The 23,450-nt window shown below is 42.7% G+C and overlaps 1 protein-coding gene across 2 annotated transcripts; it reads left to right on the top strand.

Moving 5' to 3' along the window:
* The first annotated feature begins 1,463 nt into the window (after nt 1–1,463).
* On the top strand, nt 1,464–18,345 carry LOC110489545 (solute carrier family 71 member 1). Of its 2 annotated transcripts, none has more exons than XM_021562298.2 (12): nt 1,464–1,762; nt 4,674–4,769; nt 5,439–5,501; nt 5,601–5,728; nt 5,978–6,092; nt 6,348–6,566; nt 10,080–10,193; nt 11,754–11,825; nt 14,848–14,960; nt 15,052–15,149; nt 15,671–15,837; nt 16,913–18,345. In XM_021562298.2, exons 1-12 carry the CDS (start codon nt 1,682–1,684, stop codon nt 17,117–17,119), a joined length of 1,473 nt encoding a protein of 490 aa, XP_021417973.1. In that variant the 5' UTR covers nt 1,464–1,681; the 3' UTR covers nt 17,120–18,345. The 2 variants fall into 2 exon arrangements, with proteins under 2 accessions (XP_021417973.1, XP_090045507.1); XM_090189381.1 differs by lacking the exon at nt 1,464–1,762 and adding an exon at nt 2,588–2,702.
* The last annotated feature ends 5,105 nt before the right edge of the window (nt 18,346–23,450 follow it).

Genomic DNA, 23,450 nt, shown 5'->3' with positions numbered 1-23,450 from the left:
TTTAGTGTAGGGGGACAAAATACATTTATGCACGATAGCATACGCGCGCAGCCGGTTTGGGTTCGGTGTAAGAAGCAAAGTTCAGTTTTCCTCAAAATAATAATTATTGCAAGCTATGACATGACTTAATAAAATCAAATTGAATAATGTTGCAAGAGAAAATATAATTTGCCCTTATTTAGCTCGCCAGATCATTTGCACAAGGGGGAATGGTATATGGCCAATATACCATGGCTAAGGGCAGTTCTTAAGGATGCCGTGACGCGGAATGCCTGGATACAGCCCTAAACCGTGGTATACTGGCCATATATCACAACCCCCCCGAGGGGCCTAATTGCTATTATAAACTGGTTACCAACGTAATCAGAGCAGTAAAAATAATTGTTTTGTCAAACCCGTGGTATACTGTATGATACACCATGGCTTTCAGCCAATCAGCATTCAGGGCTCGAACTACCCAGTTTATAATTGTAAATAAATCCCCTTTGTGCATGTGCATTACCATAGATACATCCAACAGGAAAGTTTGAGGGATGAAAGTTGGACAGAATCTCAATCTCTGAGCAAGAAACATTTGGAAGAACATTAAAAAAACGGATGCTAGGCTATTTTCTGGCAATTGTGTTGTCATTATGTGCCTTTAACCTTTAACTAGGCAAGCCAGTTAAGAACAAATTCTTATTTACAATGACGGCCAAACCCTCTCTTAACCCGGACGATGCTAGGCCAATTGTGGGACACCCTATGGGACTGCAGATAACGGCCTCTGTGATACAGCCCGGGTTCGAACCCGGGTCTGTAGTGACACCTTTAGCGTTGCGATGTAGTGCCTTAGACCGCTGTCTAAGACTTCAAACCGTTATAAATGGCCCATTTGCAAGATTTACATTTTAATAGGCATAGGCTGCAGATTAAAATCTGGGTTTATGATTGTAATTTGACTTTGCCATGGTTTCCTTAGATAAAGGCAGGAAGCCTATAGCACTTGATAGGTCTACATCTAATTTCAACTAGTCTACAGTAGCCTAGAAAAGATGTAGGCAAAATGTAACCTGAACGATTAAGCAGCTTGTTTAAGATGAATTTCAAGGTAAGAAGTACTTCTTTCCCAATAGCCTGCCGGAATAGGCTACTGAGGATGGTGTCATAATTTCAATCACTGAATTAAATATGAATAATATGTATATGAACTGAAAATGTTTGTCATGATTTGACCTTATATTTTTCCGAGATTCCAGTAGTTTTGAACGCGGAAATACGAGGTCAATTCATGACGTTAGTGATCTTCAGTTCTGAGCTCAAGAAAGAGAAATTCCGAGTTGGATAACCGTTCAAATGTACTTTTCCCAGTCGGAGCTCGTTTTTATCCAAGTTCCCAGTTGTTTTGAACGCACAAGTCGGAAGTCGGAGAATTTCAAATTCCCAGGTCACAGTTGTTTTGAACGCGGCATAATCTTTGATTGTGGGTACATGCACGTCAGAACATCGTGTGATGAGACGTCATTACGTTGTAACAATGTTTTTGCAAAGATGGCGGTGGCTGAGTGAATGGACGAAACAGCCCTTTTAGTTCGAACATTTGATTTATTCCGTTTCTTATCCAACATAATCTGATTTAAATAGTTTGTATAAAATTTCTTTACAAATATATTCTTATTAAACAAATAACTAGAATGGTAATATGACACAGAGCAAAAAGAAGAAACGGGCGAATCGCAGTCTCCTGCTGGCGAAAAAAATTATTATCAAGGATGGAGGAACGGTGAGTTTACACCAAAATCGCACTATTTGGCATCGTATTTATTGAGATTAGTTTGCCGCATGTGGTATGTCTGTCTATTATATGTGAAATGTAACGCGCTAGCTCGTTCTGCTTGCCAGCGCCCTGGGGGAAGTTCCGATGCCTCTTCCTAGTCCTCTCAAAAACAACAGTGCTAGCTACGTCAGCTAGCCAACGTATCTGCTGGTGCTAACAAACGTTGTCTGTTTGTTTTGTTCCGTGTAACGTTAGCTATCTATCCTCTAGTAAAGGTATAGCTTCTCACTCAGCAGTATGGTAGCTACACTACATGACCAAAAGTATGTGGACACCTGCTCGTCGAACATCTGATTCCAAAATCATGGGCATTAATATGGAGTTGGTCTCACCTTTGCTGCTATAACAGCCTCCACTTTTCTGAGAAGGCTTTCCTCTAGATGTTGGAACATTTCTGTGGGGACTTGCTTCCATTCAGCCACGAGCATTAGTGCAGCCGGGTAGTGATGTTGGGCGATTAGGCCAGGCTCACAGTTGGCATTCCAAAGGTGTTTGATGGGGTTGAGGTCAGGGCTCTGTGTAGGCCAGTAGACCATTTCTGTATGGACCTCGCTTTGTGCACAGGGGCATTGTCATACTGAAACAGGAAAGGGCCTTCCCCAGACTGTTGCCACAAAGTTGGAAGTACAGAATCATCTAGAATGTAAATTGTATGCTGTACTGTTGATTTCCCTTCACTGGAACGACGGGGCCTAGCTAGAACCATGAAAAACAGCCCTATTATTATTCCTACTCCACCAAACTTTACAGTAGGCACTATGCATTCTGGCAGGTCGCGTTCTCCTGGCATCCGCCAAATCCAGATTCTTCTTTCAAACTGCCAGATGGTGAAGCATGATTCATCACTCCAGAGAACGCATTTCCACTGCTCCAGAGTCCAATGGCGGTGAGCTTTACACCACTCCAGCCAACACTTGGCATTGCACATGGTGACCTTAGGCTTGTGTGCAGCTGCTCAGCCATGTAAACCCATTTCATGATGTTCCAGACGAACAGTTCTTGTGCTGATGTTGCTTCCTGCGGCAGTTTGGAACTCTGTAATGGGTGTTGCAACCGAGGACATGCAATTTAATTTTTTTTAAACACGCGCCTCTGCACTCAGCGGTACGGTTCTGTGAGCTTGTCTGGCCTACCACTTCGGGGCTGAGCTGTTGTTGCTCCTAGACGTTTCCACTTCACAATAACAGCACTTACCATTGACCAGGGCAGAAATTTGATGAGCCAACTTGTTGGAAAGGTGGCAGCTTATGACGGTGCCACGTAGTGCTTGGCGATATGGCCAAGGTACCATATCACGGTATACATTTTTTGTTGTTGACACTTTTATGTTTTTATTTTATTTGCTTTATAAGTAGTGCATGACCTCAGGGTGGCAACACATACCCATTTAAATCACTTAGAATGTATTTCTCCATTTTGATTAATTTTATACTGTTCAATTCAACCCCAAATATTTTTTTGCATTTTCATAAATTTCTGCATTTACTGCACTCATTTGAGATAATTTCCACACTGCCATGTAGGGCTGCACTATATTGGCAAACAATCTAAACCTTATTTTGAACCAAATGTTCCAATAGCGATTTGACATGATTTAGAGCAAAACACTTGAGTGAACTGTTGGAATCATGGAAATGGAATGATTATTCTAATTCTATAGTTAGAATATGATAGTGGGCACTTTGAATAGTGTTGTTTGACATGAAAATGAAGGAAAATGCCAGGGAGGAGTTATTGTGATAGGGTAGGAACCAAAGTGTTGATAATGGTTTCCTAGGGGACCCTATAATCTTTGGCTACATTGACTGTTTTCTCTTAGCTACTTCATGTAGCTAACATATTGATGCTTCTTGTATTCCTCTTTGATTTAGAAGGTACAGTTGCACAAATAACATGCTGATTTAGAACTACACCATCACTGGTATTATCAGGCATGTCTACTCTGACTAGCGATTAGCGGCTAACAAGATTTAGGCCCAACTTGCTAAGAAAATACAAACTAGCTGCTTGCAGATGTGAGCAAAACAAACTAACAGTGTAATTTATAGAACGCTACTGGATTTATATGAAGAAGCAAATTGAAAACAGCTTTGTTGTCATGAACATTGTTGCATGTGCTGCATTGATCATGCAGACTGAACGCAAGTGTCTTGTGGTCGAGGAACAACAAATGCGCTCCTTGAGTGGCAGGGCGGGGCTAGGTCTGTGTGGAAAGCTGCATGGAGAGAGAGCAGAGAGAGATGACTCAAGTAGCGAAATAAACTATAAAAATGTACATTAAACACGGCATATCACATTTAACAAATCAAACATTCAAATTCCATTATAGAAGGTAAAGTAAAAACCCAAACCAGCCCATGCATCAATACCGGTATATCGTAAAATACGGTACACCGCCCAGCCCTAGACTGCCACGTCGAAAGTCACTGAGCTCTTAAGTACGGTCCATTCTACTGCCAGTGTTTCTCTATGGAGATTGCATGGCCATGTGCTCAATTTTATACACCTGACAACGAGGTGTGGATGAAACGGCTGAATCCACTAGTTGGAAGGGGTGTCCACATACTTTTGGGCATAGTGTATAATCATACACAGGTGATCATATTCCTGTTAACAAAAGTCAAATTTGTCAAGACTGCCACTACTGGCTCTTCCAATGTGGGAAATGTTACTTTAGAAGAGTCAATAGTGGCAGATATGAATTCTGTTGTTGATGACTGTAAGCAGGAAGTTGCCACACTGTGTATAATGATGTCCTATTGCTGAGTTTACCTTTTAAATATATCTTATTTGAAAGTAAGATCATTGAGTATTGCTTGTTGACATACTTGCATAATGGTTCCACTCTGTTCACCAGGCACAAGGTTTCGGAGCTCCCAGCGTCTACCATGCTGTAATTGTCATCTTTTTGGAATTTTTTGCCTGGGGCCTTCTTACAGCACCCACTTTGGTGGTAGGTTGTCGTCTTTATTACCTATTATTTCATACAGTGTGATTTGTTGGCTGCTGATGAAACTATTTAAACAATAAGGCCCCTGGGGGATTGGTATATGGCCGATTTACAACGGCTAAGGGCTGTTTTTTAATGCTTGATGCAACGCAGTGCCTTGACACAGCCTTTAGCTGTAGTATATTGGCCATATATCACAAACCCTGAGGTGCCTTATTGCTATTATAAACTGGTTACCAATGTAATTAGTGCAGTAAAAATACATGTTTTGTCATACCCGTGGTATACGGTCTGTTATAAACTGGGTGGTTCGAGCCCTGAATGCTGGTTGGCTGAAAGCCGTGGTATATGAGACCGTAAACCACGAGTATGACAAAAGATTTATTCTTACTCTTCTAATTACATTTGAACCAGTTTATAATAGCAGTATGGCACCTCAGGGGTTTGTGTTATATGGCCAATATACCACGGGTAAGGGCTGTATCCAGACACTCCGTGTTGCGTTGTGCTTAAAAACAGCCCTTAGCTGTGGTATGTTGGCCATATACCACACCCCCTTGGGCCTTATTGCTTATTGCTGGCTGTCAGTCAATCGGCATTCAGGGCTCGAACCACCCAGTTTATAATCAAAATTAAGTCTCTACTATGTGTCCTTATCCCCTTGTTATCCAGGTCCTACATGAGACATTCCCGAAGCATACGTTTCTAATGAATGGCTTGATCCAAGGGGTAAAGGTATGGTGTTTGAACAGGTGTTATTATTTTGAACAGCACATCTAGTTGCACTTCAATTCTATTTCCATTCATTGGGTGTGTCTTCTTATTGTGTTTCAGGGCCTGCTGTCTTTCCTGAGTGCTCCTCTGATTGGTGCCCTGTCTGATGTGTGGGGTCGGAAGTCTTTTCTCCTGCTTACTGTTTTCTTCACCTGCGCTCCCATTCCACTGATGAAGATAAGCCCCTGGTACGATGGCACGCAACCAGAGAGAGTCTATAGTTACTGAGATCACCATTCAAATGAATCATAGTTCTATGGAATCTATTGTGGTTAAACCAATTGGGAAGATCTGAACTTCATGCTGAATTTCACTGTTCTACTTTGCACTATTCCATATTTTCTGCAAGATGCATTAGCTAATATAATGTGATGTGTTGAGATGGAACTGAGTCAAGTGTAATAATAACTGAGTGCCATATCCTGCCTCTGTTTCAGGTGGTATTTTGCAGTTATCTCTGTGTCCGGTGTGTTTGCTGTAACCTTCTCCGTGGTCTTTGCCTATGTGGCTGACATAACGCAGGAGCATGAACGCAGCATGGCCTATGGACTGGTGTGTATCAGACATTACCTACACAATTTATTCTAATCTTCAACTTTCAAGTTTACCACCTCACCTTTTTTGATTCAGTGATCTGTGGTCCATTTGTGGCTAAAATAGTTATATCCTTTAGAACCTATTTGCAATTTGGTCCCACTTGACAAAGTAGACATTTTGCACAAACTCAAGAAAGTGAAACTCCAATTTTATTTAAAGAGTGGTAGTTGAAGAGTTAGTCAGTAAACCACCTCTACTCTTGTCCGTTAGGTGTCGGCCACCTTTGCTGCTAGCCTGGTGACGAGCCCGGCCATCGGAGCCTACCTGGGCCGTGTGTATGGTGACGGCCTGGTGGTGGTGCTGGCCTCAGCCATCGCTATGCTGGACATCTGCTTCATCCTGGTGGCCGTGCCCGAGTCTCTGCCTGAGAAGATGCGGCCAGCATCCTGGGGGGCTCCCATCTCCTGGGAACAGGCTGACCCCTTTGCTGTGAGTACATGGTCCACTTCTAAAGGTTCTGTCAGTTTCTCTACCCCATGAATTACCAACTGTTATGTTTATGTACCCCATTAGTGTGCTTTTAGAGTTTAACATGATTTGGATTGGCCAGATGAGATGCCTTCTCTTGACATCGATATTTATGGCAAATTACATGAGGATTCAAGAAGTAAAGGGTTAGCCCAGTCCTACCAATGTACAAATATATTGGCTTGTTTGGGAAACATTCTCAAACCTGTGAAGATGTGTGCTTCACTTTGGCACTGATCAGTGGTAGTAGCTAGAATTTGTATTAGGCTTTGGTGGGTATCTGAGACCGAGGAGGAACATGGACATTTCCTTTCTACCGCGTCACAGTCCTGATAATGGGGAAAGTTTAGAATTCAAAAATAAGAATTGGGGGGGGGGGGGATTTTGCAGTTTTAAAGCAAATTTCATGCAATTCAACTCACTTTGTCATGGGGCTGAGGGAGAATTTCCTGAAATTCTACACATTTTGCCGTGGCTTATGCTGTGTTTGTATGCTGAGCGACTCAAACATAACAATCAATGCAATGACATTTTTGGAATTTTATATTCTTCCTGACTGTCAATGTTTTATTTTGGTGGTTGTTAGTTCTCAAATATCTTGTTTAAAAAAAAATATATATAGTGCCATTATCTTTTTCTACATACATTATATCTGGTTTTAGTCATTTTAAGTTTACCCTGAAAAATGATTACAATTGTAATTATTTGTATAGATTTTTTGGAGTGGTCCGCAACTGCTAAATGAATATAGGGGGGAACTGAGACTCACGTGGGCACATTTGTTGATATTCCTGGCTGAGTTATAGCTATTACTGGTCAGCAAACAGTCTTTGTACGGTCATGAAATTCTTAGAAAATATTTGGTGTCTGCATCAGCTGCGTGTGTGCCAGAGGAGAGAGTTAGACATTTACAGCAGGTAGGCCTAGCCCATAAAAAAATGACAGACTAACGAGATAGCCAATTCAACACATCATGTAGTTTTTCGGTAGTTAACTATTAAGTGGGGGTGTAATGGTTCACCAAACCCACGGTTCGGTACGTATTGCAGTTTTGGGGTCACGTTTCGGTACAGCGGGAAAATGAAATGCCAACCGTTACTGTAGTTAAATAAAAAATACAAAGTGCTGATATTCCTGATTCCATATATGATCATGTAATGCCTGATGAGAGCACAATCAGGATTAATACCTTTTCTTAAATGAAAACATGATTAATCAACAACACTAAAATAAAGTGCAATATGTGTGTGAAATCAATATGTTAACATGGCTCGGACATTGTATAGGCCTATGCTATAAGGTTTTCTTACAAAGAGAAAAATATGCACACTTGAGACTCATAAAGGGGGCTTGTCTGTAGCACATTACTTCTCCCACTCTGGGGCAATGAGATGGGCTGTCACTAAAGCCTTGTTCACACTGCAAGCCTTAATGCTCAAATCTGTTTTGGACTACTGATGGTCAAAAAAGCAAGTTACAAGTGACCAAATCAGATTTGTGTGTGTTCAGACAGCAGTCATTTACTGACACGGCTATGCTAGTTGTCATAGTAACGACAGGTGTGTGTGTGCAGTGGTGTTGGCTGATTGGTGGCGGTACTTGTGCTTCCTATCACTCAGAAGTTATGTTTCAAACTAAGTTGACAACCCTTCCTATCATGGACGTTTCTCAGTTGCTTTGAATGTTCAAAATCATAGTGTAAAAACACTTAAATCCTCAAAGGATAAGATGTTCCAACTTTCAAAACAAGTCCTTTTTGGCTAGCCACAGCAGTCAACTAGGTAGCTGTTTAGCATTTTAGCACATTTGTTTGTGTTTGTAAACATTTTACAAGGTAGTTAGCTACCACATGTTCTTGTCAAACTGTCAACAGTGTAGCTACCAAGCAACAAGATATGTTAAATAAATCAGATTTTACCGTTCAGACACAAGTCACATGGCCAGGAATCAGATTTTTTTTCTGAATTCAAGTAAATATAAGATTCCAGTCTGTTCCGATTGCAGGAAAAATACCCTATTTTTGAAATCAGATATGCAAATAAATAGGATTAGTACTTAGGACGTAAACAAGGTGCTGAAATCCCCTATTCTAAACCACAGAGGAGCATATCCATGCCTATAGGCTAAACATGCCTATCGCTATTGTAATTTATTTGGCCTTGTCAGAATCCGCTGCGAAGAGCTGCTTGAATGCAGAGGGGAATTAAGTTTATTTTGATTTACTTTTTGCGTTTCCGCCTTGCTCCCGGTGGTATGAATACTTTGGTGATGTCGGTGTAAATGTGTCAACATATTTGAGGTGCTGGGAGCTGCATAGGCTATTCTGGTTGAGCAGTGGCTACATAGTATTGTTAACTCTCTGTCCATCGCCATTGTAATCTACTGTGAAGCCAAAATGTTTTCAAACTGGAGATTTAGACGATGATGGAGAATCCTGGTTTATCGACCCCATCACTCGTAATCGTACAGAACTACTTCCCGAATTTTGATTACAACGTGCAGAGCCTGTAGGCGTTGTTTGATTATTATAATTAATTTTATTCGGATTCATCGTGCGGACCGAATCAAGGTCCCCATACCGAATATTCCGTATGAATACATTTACCCTTACTCCCATAATTCTCTGGATATGTTAGATGAAATGGCTTACTTTTTAAATCATAGGCTACCATCTGTTGTCTTAAGTCACTAATAAACAATTATATTCTACAGGCTATTGTTGATAGTCTATAAAGAGAAAGCTACAAAAAGACACCTAGCATTGGCCTTGGCTAGCCCACGGTAGGCCTTGGCTAGCCCACGGTAGGCCTTGGCTAGCCCACGGTAGGCCTTGGGAAGGCCTTGGCTAGCCCACGGTAGGCGTACAGTATCAATATCTATTTTGAAAAGCAGTCGGTCTTAAAGGGGCAACATCCTATTTTGAGATGTAATAAATAATTACAGACCTGCTTTAGAAACAAACATTTACGCAATTAATCTAAAGCAATTGTATCAAATAGAGTAATGTCTTGCATTGCAAAATGATATCATACAGCTTTTAATACATAATTAATAATAACCAAATGTAGCCTATTACTAGCTGAATATAGAGAGAAAGCATACACCCCAATGCATTTAACTGCCAGTGAGGAAAAAAAGTGAACATTGAACCCTGAGTAATTATATCCAAATCAATGCAAGAACAGAAGGGCATGCTAAGATGGCTAGTCATTATTAGTCAGGTCATTTAAAAATTGGTGCGACCAAAGGTTAGTGGAAAAAGCTAGTCTAGAGCCCTGGATTGACCTACAACAATGAGGCTAAAGGATTATTTATTTTTTTAGTCTGAGCGAAATCTCTCCCTCTCACTTGCTCTCTGGTTGTGACCCAGTTCTCATAGAAGGCCTCCTTTCTGCCATAAGACGTGTGAAGCGGTGGATGGGTGTTCATTGTACATCATATTGTTATCATCAACCCCTTGCTTTCTGTCTCCAGTCTCTAAGGAAAGTGGGCCAGGATTCCACTGTGCTGCTCATCTGTATAACAGTGTTCCTGTCCTACCTCCCCGAGGCTGGCCAGTACTCCAGCTTCTTTCTCTACTTACGACAGGTCTGTCTACAATGTATTCTCTCAAACGTATGGCCCAAATAAACAGTGTGTGTGTGTGTGACGCATGTAAGATGTGTCCACCCCCTTCCTGTATTAAAATTATTCTCAAATGTTTATTCTATTCTACTACCATTTACTTTGTTCGTATTAATATCTTGTATTATTTCTTATTGTTGAGAAGGAACCTGCAAGTAAGAATTTCATTGGACGGTGTCTCCTGTACATAAGACAAACTTAACTTTTTGAGTTGTTATTGCCATGATCAATGTCACGGAGGTCAAGTCCCCTTCATAGTCAAAATATTTGGCAGACTTGTCAAGGGGGTTTTATAGTTAATTTGAAGAACATTGCAAAGTAATTTCACAAATGGTCCGTTACACAGTTAATTTCTGTTCTTTGCTGCTTGCAGCTACACTACATGCTCGTCAAACATCTCATTCCAAAATCATGGGCATTAATATGGAGATGGTCCCCCATTTGCTAACAGGCTTTCCACTAGATGTTGGAACATTGCTGCAGGGTCTTGCTTCCATTTAGCCACAAGAATTAGTGAGGTTGGGCACTGATGTTGGACAATTAGGCCTGGCTTGCAATCAGCGTTCCAATTCATCCCAAAGGTGTTTGATGGGGTTGAGGTCAGGGCTTTGGCCAGTCAAGTTCTTCCACACTGATCTCAACAAAACATTTCTGTATGGAACTCTCTTTGTGCATGGGGGCATTGTCATGCTGAAACAAGAAAGGGCCTTCCCCAAAGTTGGATGCACAGAATTGTCTAGAATGTTATTGTATGCTGTAGAGTAAAGATTTCCTTTCACTGGAACTACAGGGCCTAGCCCGAACCATGAAAAACAGCCCCAGACCATTATTCCTCCTCCAACAAACTTTACAGTTGGCACTATGCATTGGGGCAGGTAGCGTTCTCCTGGTACGTGCCAAACGCAGATTTCTCCGTCGGACTGCAGATGGTGAAGCGTGATTCATCACTCCAGAGAATGTTTCCACTGCTCCAGAGTCCAATGGCGGCGAACTTTAGACCACTCCAGCTGACGCTTGGTATTGCGCATGGTGATTTATAAGCTTGTGTGCGGCTGCTCGGCCATGGAAACTCATTTCTTGGAAGCTTCCGACTAATAGTTTTTGTGCTGACTATTTTTACGCGCTTCAGCACTCGGCGGTCCCGTTCTGTGAGCTTGTCTACCACTTCGCGGCTGAGCCGTTGTTGCTCTTAGACGTATCCACTTGACAATAACAGCACTTACAATTGACTGGGCAGCTCTAGTAGGGCAGAAATTTCAAACTGACTTATTGGAAAGATTGCATCCTATGGCGGTGCCACTTTGAAAGTCACTGAACTCTTTAGTATGGGCCATTCTACTGCCAATGTTTGGCTATGGAGATTGAATGGCTGTGTGCTGAAATAGCCAAATCCACTAACTTCAGGGGTGTTTACATGTAGTGTATACTTAGCTAAATCATTGTCTTTGCTTGATGATGGGTGTAGTTACTTTGGTCTCACTGGCAGTACAATCATGCATTTTGTTTAATTTATTTTTTCTACAGATTATGGGATTTTCACCTGAAAGTGTTGCAGCTTTCATAGCTGTTCTAGGACTGCTTTCAATCGTTGCACAGGTTAGTTGTCATTCAATTAACATGTACAGTGCCTTCAGAAAGTACTCATACCCCTGGACTTATTCTACATTTTGTGTTACAGCCTGAATTCTAAATGGATTAAATAGATTCTTTTCTCATCCATCTACACACAATGCCCCATAACGACAGTGAAAATGTGTTTAGTGATGGGGTTTGTGCAATTTTATTGAAAATGAAATAAAATATTATTTTATAAGTATTCCCACCACTTTGCTATGACACTCCAAATTTAGCTTGGGTTCATCCAATTTCCTTTGATCATCCTTGGGATTTCACTACAACTTGATTGGAGTCCACGTGTTGTCAATTCAATTGTTTGAACATGATTTAGAAAGAAAAACACCTGTCTATATAAGGTCCCACAGTTGACAGTGCATGTCAGAGCAGAACCTATACCATGAACTCAAAGGAACTGTCTGTAGATCTGAGATATATTGTATGTCTCATCACAATTCTATCACAAGTGAGTACACCCCTCACATTTTTGTAAATATTTGAGTTTCTTTTCATGTGACAACACTGAAGAAATGACACTTTGCTACAATGTAAAGTAGTAAATGTACAGCTTGTATAACAGTGTAAATTTGCAGTCCCCTCAAAATAACTCAACACACAGCCATTAATGTCTAAACCGCTGGCAACAAAAGTGAGTGAAAATGAAGTGAAAATGTCCAAATTGGGCCCAAAGTGTCAATATTTTGTGTGGCCACCATCATTTTCCAGCACTGCCTTAACCCTCTTGGGCATGGAGTTCACCAGAGCTTCACAGGAGTCCTCTTCCACTCCACCATGACGACATCACGGAACTGGTGGATGTTAGAGACCTTGCACTCCTCCACCTTCCGTTTGAGGATGCCCCACAGATGCTCAATAGGGTTTAGGTCTGGAGACATGCTTGGCCAGTCCATCACCTTTACCCTCAGCTTCTTTAGCAAGGCAGTGGTCGTCTTGGAGTTGTGTTTGGGGTCGTTATCATGTTGGAATACTGCCCTGCGGCCCAGTCTCCGAAGCGAGGGGAAAGGTTCAGGGAAAGGTTCAGTATGCTTCAGTATGTCACAGTACATGTTGGCATTCATGGTTCCCTCAATGAACTGTAGCTCCCCAGTGCCGGCAGCACTCATGCAGCCCCAGACCATGACACTCCCACCACCATGCTTGACTGTAGGCAAGACACACTTGTCTTTGTACTCCTCACCTGGTTGCCGCCACACACGCTTGACACCATCTGAACCAAATACGTTTATCTTGGTCTCATCAGACCACAGGACATGGTTCCAGTAATCCATGTCCTTAGTCTGCTTGTCTTCAGCAAACTGTTTGCGGGCTTTCTTGTGCATCATCTTTAGAAGAGGCTTCCTTCTGGGCTGACAGCCATGCAGACCAATTTGATGCAGTGTACGGCGTATGGTCTGAGCACTGGCACCTTCAACCTCTGCAGCAATGCTGGCAGCACTCATACGTCTATTTCCCAAAGACAACCTCTGGATATGACGCTGAGCACGTGCACTCAACTTCTTTGGTCGACCATGGCGAGGCCTGTTCTGAGTGGAAGCTGTCCAGTTAAACCGCTGTATGGTCTTGGCCACCGTGCTGCAGCTCTGTAGCATAGGCCATCTTTATGTAGAGCAAAAAATAATAATTCAGATCCTCAGAGTTCTTTGCCATGAGGTGCCATTTTGAACTTCCAGTGACCAGTCAGTATGAGGGAGTGTGAGAGCGATGACACCAAATTTAACACACCTGCTCCCCATTCACACCTGAGACCTTGTAACACTAATGAGTCACATGACACCGGGGAGGGAAAATGGCTAATTGGGCCCAATTTGGACATTTTCACTTAGAGGTGTACTCACTTTTGTTGCCAGCGGTTTAGACATTAATGACTGTGTGTTGAGTTATTTTGAGGGGACAGCAAATTTACACTGTTATACAAGCTGTACACTCACTACTTTACATTGTAGCAAAGTGTCATTTCTTCAGTGTTGTCACATGAAAAGATATACTCAAATATTTACAAAAATGTGAGGGGTGTACTCACTTTTTGATATACTGTAAATCAGGGGATGGTTATAAAACTATTTCTTCAGTGTTGAAATTTTCCAAGAGCACAGTTGTCTCCTTCATTGGGGAAAAAAATAAAAAATATGGAACTACAGACTCTGCCTAGATCTGGCTGAGCAACCAAGGAAAACATTTGTTTAACCCTTATTTTACCAGGTATGTTGCCTGACAACACATTCTCATTTACAACAATGACCTGGGGAATAGTTACAGAGGAGAGGAGTGAGGAAGAATGAGACAATTGGAAGAAGGACCTTGGTCAGGGAGGTGACCAGGAACCCACTGACAGAACTGCATAGTTCCTTGGCTAAGATGGGAGAACCTGCCAGAAGGATAACAATCTCTACAGCACCTTACCAATCTAGGCTTTATGGAGGAGTGGCCAGACGGAAGCCACTCCTGAGAAAAAGTAACATGACCGCACCCCTAGCGTTTGCAAAAAGGCATGTGAAAGACTGCGAGCAGTGGCCCAGCCACAGGCCAAACTTGAATCCCATAAAAACATCTGTGGAAAGACTTGAAGATTGCTGTTCACCGCCACTCCCCATCTAACTTAACAGAGCTTGAGAAAATACGCGAGAAAGAGTGGGGGAAAAAATCCCCAAATCCAGATTAATAAATATAAGCAAAGGTGATACCGACATGCCCAAGATAACTGAAAGCTGCTTCTACAGAGTATTGACTCGGCAAAATAAATGTGCGAAAATTTCTAAACTGTTTCCACTTAGTCATTATGGGGTATTTCATCCATTTTGAATTCCGGCTGTAACACAACAAAATGTGGAATAAGGGGTATGAATACTGTCTGAAGGTGCTGTAATCCAAATCTCTGCCATGTTATGTTAACCTGGTTTGGGCATTAATGAGAACTTTAATTACATGCAATATTAACATTCAAATAAATGGTTTCCAATTATATTATTTTTATTTTCTTTGTCAGACAGTAGTATTAAGTTTACTCATGCGTTCCATCGGGAACAAGAACACTATCTTGCTCGGCCTTGGGTTCCAGATACTACAGCTCGCCTGGTATGGGTTTGGCTCCGAGCCATGGTAAGCTTTTTTAAAGTGACTCATCTGATTCAGGTCAATGAAGAGATACTCTTTCAGGTGACTTAATCTGTTTTCTCTCATCTCTCTACAGGATGATGTGGGCAGCAGGGGCTCTAGCAGCCATGTCAAGCATCACTTTCCCAGCAATCAGTGCTTTGGTTTCCCGCACTGCTGAACCAGATCAACAAGGTTTGTACTTTGTTATAGTTTTATTTTGCATCTATCTACATGAACATATTAGCTAAATTACCTCGACTAATCCATACCGCTGCACAGTGACTCTGTTCCGGTACCCTTTTGTATATAGCCTTTTTATACTGTCGTTATTTTATTACTATTTTTCCTTTAGTTTATTTAGCACATGGTTTCTTACTTTTTAACTCTTCATTGTTGGTTAAAGGCTCATACATAAGCATTTTACGGTAAATTGTATTCGGCGCATGTGACAAATACATTTTTATTTGATTTTGCATGTTCTTCGATTCATCTATTTGCCTGGTCGTAATTGGAAATGAAAAATGGTTCTCAGTTAATTAAAGGGGGTGTTCAGCGAAATGACATAAGATTTTTGTTTCCTTCAAGGAATGGAAATAATTATTTAATTAAATAATTATTATGTAATTTTTATGAACTATCCCTTTAACTTGCCTGGTGAAGTAAAGGTTGAATGCAATCCAATTGATAAATTATTGTTGGCTGTCATCTCACAGGAGTGGGCCAGGGGATGGTGACAGGGATCCGGGGGCTATGTAACGGCCTGGGCCCTGCGCTCTATGGCTTCATCTTCTACATCTTCCACGTGGAGCTGGATGCGCCTCCAGATGGCAACGGGGACACTCCGGTCCATACTCAAGCCCACCTTCAGCTCCTCCCACAGGTTAGCCCCCAGCTCCCCAACCCCAACCTTTTCTGCTTCTCTCACAAGTTAGCCCCCAGCTCCCCAAAATGTTCAGCTCTTTCCGCAGGTTAGCCCCCAGTGCCACACCCCTAACACCAACCTTTTCAGCTCCTCCCACATCTTAGCCCCCAGTGCCACACCCCTAACACCAACCTTTTCAGCTCCTCCCACATCTTAGCCCCCAGCGCCACACCCCTAACACCAACCTTTTCAGCTCCTCCCACATCTTAGCTCCCAGCGCCACACCCCTAACACCAACCTTTTCAGCTCCTCCCACATCTTAGCCCCCAGCGCCACACCCCTAACACCAACCTTTTCAGCTCCTCCCACATCTTAGCCCCCAGCGCCACACCCCTAACACCAACCTTTTCAGCTCCTCCCACATCTTAGCCCCTAGCGCCACACCCCTAACACCAACCTTTTCAGCTCCTCCCACATCTTAGCTCCCAGCGCCACACCCCTAACACCAACCTTTTCAGCTCCTCCCACATCTTAGCCCCCAGCGCCACACCCCTAACACCAACCTTTTCAGCTCCTCCCACATCTTAGCCCCCAGCGCCACACCCCTAACACCAACCTTTTCAGCTCCTCCCACATCTTAGCCCCTAGCGCCACACCCCTAACACCAACCTTTTCAGCTCCTCCCACATCTTAGCCCCCAGCGCCACACCCCCAACGTTTTCTGCTCCTCCGCCTTGTTTAGATCTTTAGCCCGAACCAGGGCTTGAATTTTCAGGCCCAATCAAACCTCTACTCGTCCTCACAATACACAACCGGAATCAGTCAGATAATACATTTCACTTAGTTAGCGTAGACTTTGAAGGTTTGACATCCAGGATACCTCCTCAAAAATGACCAGACAGTTTAACAAGGTTCTATCCCTGTCTTAAAAGTTACTATGATTATTTAGACACTATGCACACTTAGAGGGTTTTGGGCACTATTTAATGTTAACTAGTTATCAATACACTTGTGTAACCATCATTTGTTAAATGTTCCTAATCACTTCAGGTATGGAAAATGGGAACCTTTTTTTATTTCCTCCTCTCCTCAGAGTTCCATCATTCCTGGCCCACCCTTCCTCTTCGGAGCATGCTCAGTGCTACTAGCGCTCCTGGTGGCACTCTTCATACCAGAGCAACCTCACCTAGGCCTCCGGCCCGGCAGCTGGAAGAAGCACAGCTCGCCCCACGGACACCCTCACAGCCTGCGGCCGCCCGGGGAGGCCAAAGAGCCCCTACTGCAGGACTCAAACGTGTAACACTGGCTACTTAGGCCAGATGCCCTCCCTCTTCAGAAAGAATCTCTTTTATATAGGTATAACAGACAGCAATCTAAAAGCTATATTAAGAGTTACCACTATATATGTATACATAGGAGTATGTTTTTGAGAGAAAGTTCTATCCAAAGGCACTATTTGCAATGGCTTATATTTATTGATTTTGTTTTTTTCCTTTAACTTTTACAACAACAAAAATATTCCCTGGACTGTTTTGATGATATTGAACAGGGGCGTAGCTCACTCAGGGACGTACACCTGGTAAGACGGGGCTGTTTCTGAACACAGTGTTCCACAATCAGAAGAGGGCATCTCTGTACAACAAAAGCAACCTAGAAAGATGGACGCATCACAAAGACTGGTTAGTCCTCTAGAATTGGGCCTTCAGCTTTATGGAACGTGTGAGAAAATGACACTGCGGGGCCGAGTTGGAAATTCAGGTGGCATTTCCCCAGATCTCAGCATAAAAAGCCTTAATCCACATAACCGTGGAATGTGAAAACGCAATGGACTTGGAATGGTACAGCTGAATTTTTAAAGCACCTTTTATTTTGAAGCTCATATCAAACTGCTGCCTATATGAATTCCTACTACCACTTCGTCAGACTGACTGGTGCCTTTCCTTGGCTTTGGGAGTGTGTTACTTTTTGACGGGACCACAATGAGATCTTGAATCGCCCCCCGATCGCTCTCTCTGAAATCATGGAATGTGTGACAGATTGGCTTGGTATTTTTAGTCTTTTATTCTCATTTGTACGTGTACACGGCCAAGTCCCTGACATGTATGGATCGTACAGTTACAGGAAATGATCATACAAGGGTTTGCCTTTTTAAAATATCTCGTCAGCCAACACGTTGCATAGTTACGGAATCCATAGATCCATCTCCAGTGGCCTTCTATAAACCATTTCACTTGTACAAACAATGCGCTCTTGTTTTAACTTGCTAATTGACCAAATACCAAAAGAAAGTACATATTGAATCATGAAAGTTGTGAAATATTAGTTGTGTGCTCTAGTTATTTATGAGTTGGTGTTATGTAAAACATTGCAATTTCTTAATACTGTATGCTGTTTTCTTTTCCATGTATTGTAATATTGTTTTGCTGCCTTATTTCAACCTTTTAAACATTAAATTGTTGACTGACCGTGTAAATATACATTAAGTATAGAACCATGCATTTCAATAAAGTGGAATATTTTGATGTATGTTGGATTTATGGCTGGGAAACCTGTGCTATTTTAGGTGAACAGATCATTGAGCAAAATCCAAACCAGTATGACAAGTCTATACTGTAGGTAATGCATCTGGTAGTCAATGCATTTTAAGGTTCCACCCATGTTCTTTAATTGTACACTATAAGATAAATTAATAATTTTGTATGTTTGTTTTCCAAGTTATACTGTGTTGGGAAGGAGTGTGAAGGTGAACGGAAAGGCACTTGAGCAACGAACTGCCCCTGCCGTCTCTGCCTGGCTGGTTCCCCTCTCTCCACTGGGATTCTCTGCCTCTAACCCTATTACAGGGGCTGAGTCACTGGCTTACTGGTGCTCTTTCATGCCGTCCCTAGGAGGGGTGTGTCACTGACGTGATCTTCCTGTCCGGGTTGGCGCTCCCCCTTTGGTTGTGCCGTGGGGGAGATCTTTGTGGGCTATACTCGGCCTTGTCTCAGGATGTTAAGTTGGTGGTTGAAAATGTCCCTCTAGTGGTGACCCTGCTGGTCATCTATGAACATTTGAACATCTTGGCCATGTTCTATTATTATCTCCACCCGGCACAGCCAGAAGAGGACTGGCCAACCCTCATAGCCTGGTTCCTCTCTAGGTTTCTTCCCAGGTTCTGGCCTTTCTAGGGAGTTTTTCCTAGCCACCGTGCTTCCACACCTGCATTGCTTGCTGTTTGGGGTTTTAGGCTGGGTTTCTGTACAGCACTTTGTGACATCAGCTGATGTAAGGAAGGCTTTCTTTAGAAATACATTTGATTGATTGAATTTAAATAAATTTGTCCCTATGCATTTTAAATGACTGGGAATAGAGATACAGTGCATTCTGAATGTATTCACACCCCTTCACTTTATCTACATTTTGTTACGCTAGAGCCTTATTCTGAAATGGAAACAAAAATAAAAAATCCTAATCTACCCAAAATACCCCATAATGACAAAGCGAAAACAGACTCGAAATTGAGCTCAGGTGCATCCTGTTTCCATTGATCATCCTTGAGATGGAGTCCACCTGTGGTGAATTCAATTGATTGGACATGATTTGGAAAGGCCCACACCTGTCTATATAAGGTCCCACAGTTGAGTCAGAGATTAAACCAAGCTATGACGTCAAAATAACTGTCCGAAGAGCTTTGAGACAGGATGGTGTCGAGGCACAGATCTGGGAAAGGGTAACAAATAAATTCTGCTGCATTGAAGATCCCAAGAACACAGTGGCCTCCATCATTCTTAAATGGAAGAAGTCTGAAACCACCAAGACTCTTCCTGGCCAAACTGAGCAGTCGGGGGAGAAGGGCCTTGGTCAGGGAGGTGACCAAAAACCCGATGGTTTCCAAAAGGACAACCATCTCCGCCACACATCAGTAAAAGGCACATGACAGCCTGCTTGGACTCTCAGATTATGAGAAACAAGATTCTCTGGTCTGATGAAACCACTCTGGTGTGAATTCCAAGCGTCACATCTGGAGGAAACCAGGCACCGCACATGGCCAATACCATCCCTACGGTGACGCATGGTGGTGGCAGCATCATGCTGTGGGGATGTTTTCAGTGGCAGGGACTGGGAGACTAGTCAGGCTGAAGGGAAAGATTAACCAATCAAAGTACAGAGTTCCTTGATGAAAACCTGCTCCAGAGCACTCAGGACCTCAGACTGGCGCGAAGGTTCACCTTCCAACAGGACAACGACCCTAAGCACACAGCCAAGTCAACGCAGGAGTGGCTTTGGGACAAGCTTCTGAATGTCCTTGTGGTCCAGCCAGAGCCAAGACTTGAAACCGATCTAAGATTTCTGGAGACACATGAAAATAGCTGTGCAGCGACGCTCTCCATCCAACCTGACAGAGCTTGAGAGGATCTGTAGAGAAGAATGGAAGAAACTCTCCAAATACAGGGCTGCCAAGCTTGTAGCATCATACCAAAGAAAACAAAGTACTGAGTAAAGGGTCTGAATACTTATGTAAATGTGATATTTCCGTTTTTTTATTTTTTTTAGCTTTGTTATTATGGGGTACTGTGTGTCGATTGATGAGGGGGAAAAAACAATTTAAGCAATTTTTGAATAAGGCTGTAACGTAACAAAATGTGTGAAGGGGTCGGGATACTTTCTGAATGCATCTGTTGGTCACAGATACCTTAAAAGGTAGGGGTGTGGATCAGAAAACCAGTCAGTATATGGTGTGACCATTTGCCTCATGTAGCACAACACATCTCCTTCGCATAGGATTGATGTTGTCCCACTCCTCTTCAATGGCTGTGTGAAGTTACTGTATATTGGTGGGAACTGGAACACGCTGTCGATCCAGAGCATCCCAAATGGGTGAGGGTGAGTGAGTCTGGTGAGTATGCAGGCCCAGTAGCGACCCGTCATTCAGGGCAGGAGGGGCAGCCAGCAGAAAATACGGAGCGTAGGGGTTGGTCATGTTCTCTAGTTGTGCCTGGCTCAGTGTTCTGTCACTCATGGGGACACTACGTCATACAAAATCTATGGGGGGTAGCTCAAATTCAAGCCTCTTGGGTTCTGCCATAGAGTTACATTAGAAGTACCCATACAAGATCATTGGCCACAAATAAAATGACATCAATACACATACAGTGCCTTGCGAAAGTATTCGGCCCCCTTGAACTTTGCGACCTTTTGCCACATTTCAGGCTTCAAACATAAAGATATAAAACTGTATTTTTTTGTGAAGAATCAACAACAAGTGGGACGACATTTATTGGATATTTCAAACTTTTATAACAAATCAAAAATTGGGCGTGCAAAATTATTCAGCCCCTTTACTTTCAGTGCAGCAAACTCTCTCCAGAAGTTCAGTGAGGATCTCTGAATGATCCAATGTTGACCTAAATGACTAATGATGATAAATACAATCCACCTGTGTCTAATCAAGTCTCCGTATAAATGCACCTGCACTGTCGCAAAGTTCAAGGGGGCCGAATACTTTCGCAAGGCACTGTATGTACCGTAGCTCTCATTGGACTGATAATCTTGCTAGCAAAGCTAGACAAGCAGTCATCGTAATGAATCAAGTCGACAATCTACTGGCAAATCCTTTTCAATCCTTGTCATATGAAGATAAATAATGAAAATAAATACACATTAAACATATCGTTGCTCATTGGCCATAGAAGATGGTGCCGGAGGGGATGGCTGCCGTTTTATGGGCTCTTAACCAACCGTGCTATTTTGTTTGTTTTCTCACATTGTTTGCAACTTATTTTGTACATAATGTTGCTGCTACAGTCTCTTATGACTGAAAAGAGATTCTGGACATCAGAACAGCAATTGCTCACCGTGACCTGGATAAATAATTTTTCTTTAATGAGTCGGGCAAGAGGGATTTACTCCAGACACCCGACAAGACACTCGTCCCCGTCAATCACATGAGAAAAATAAAGAAATATTGCGGAAAGAGATTGGGGTCCCTGGTAAGGATCCGGCAATGAGTGGCTAATCTGCCTTTGCCATCGGTACTATTGGCCAATGTACAATCGCTGGATAATAAAGTGAACGAACTACAAGCACGTATATCCTACCAACGGGACATTAAAAACTGTAATATCTTATGTTTCACCGAGTCGTGGCTGAACGACAACATGAATAACATATTAGCTGGCGGGTTATACACTAACGGTAGGATAGAACAGCAGCCTCTGGAAAGGCAAGGGGTGGCGGTCTACGTATATTTGTAAACAACAGCGGGTGCACGATATCTAAGGACGTCTCAAGGTTTTGCTCGCCTGAGGTAGAGTATCTCATGATAAACTGTAGACCACACTATCTACCAAGAGAGTTTATCTATATTCTTTGTAGCTGTCTATTTATCATCACAAGCCGATGCTGGCACTAAGACCGCACTCAATGAGGTGTATGCGGCCATAAGCAAACAGGAAACCGGTCATCCAGAGGTGGTGCTCCTAGTGGCCGGGTATTTTAATGCAGGGAAACATTAATTCGTCATTTCTACCAGCATGTTAAATTTGCAACTAGAGGAGAAAAAAAAACTTTAGACCACCTTTACTCCACACACAGAGACATCTGCAAAGCTTTCCCTCACCCTCCATTTGGCAAATCTGACAATTGTATCCTCCTGATTCCTGCTTACAAGCAAAAACTAAACCAGGATGCACCAGTGACTCAGTCAATAAAAAACTGGTCAGATGAAGCAGATGCTACAAATACCTAGGTGTCTGGTTAGACTGTTAACTCTCCTTCCAGACTCACATAAAACATCTCCAATCCAAAGTTAAATCTAGAATTGGCTTCCTATTTCGCAACAAAGCATCCTTCACTCATGCTGCCAAACATACACTCGTAAAACTGACCATCTTACCGATCCTCGACTTTGGCGATGTCATTTACAAAATAGCCTCCAACACCCTACTCAACAAATTGGATGCAGTCTATCACAGTGCCATCCGTTTTGTCACCAAAGCCACATACACTACCCACCTCTGCAACCTGTACACTCTCGTTAGCTGGCCCTCGCTTCATACCCGTCGCCAAACCAACTGGCTCCAGGTCATCTACAAGACCCTGCTAGGTAAAGTCCCCCCTTCTCTCTGCTCGCTGGTCACCATAGCTGCACACACCCGTAGCACGCGTTCCAGCAGGTACAGTGGGGAGAACAAGTATTTGATACACTGTTGATTTTGCAGGTTTTCCTACTTACAAAGCATGTAGAGGTCTGTCATTTTTATCACAGGTACACTTCAACTGTGAGAGACAGAATCCAGAAAATCACATTGTATGATTTTTAACTAATTCATTTGCATTTTATTGCATGAGTATTTGATCACCTACCAACCAGTAATAATTCCGGCTCTCACAGACCTGTTAGTTTTTCTTTAAGAAGCCCTCCTGTTCTCCACTCATTACCTGTATTAACTGCACCTTTTTGAACTCGTTACCTGTATAAAAGACACCTGTCCACACACTCAATCAAACAGACTCCAACCTGTCCACAATGGCCAAGACCAGACAGCTGTGTAAGGACATCAGGGATAAAATTGTAGACCTGCACAAGGCTGGGATGGGCTACAGGACAATAGGCAAGCAGCTTGGTGAGAAGGCAACAACTGTTGACG

The sequence above is a fragment of the Oncorhynchus mykiss genome, chromosome 1, assembly GCF_057628025.1.
Source record: "Oncorhynchus mykiss isolate SJ-2025 chromosome 1, ASM5762802v1, whole genome shotgun sequence".
In the NCBI taxonomy this organism is placed as follows: Eukaryota; Metazoa; Chordata; class Actinopteri; order Salmoniformes; family Salmonidae; genus Oncorhynchus; species Oncorhynchus mykiss.
Note: the sequence above shows the minus strand (reverse complement) of the source record. Positions and strands in the feature narration are given on the sequence as shown.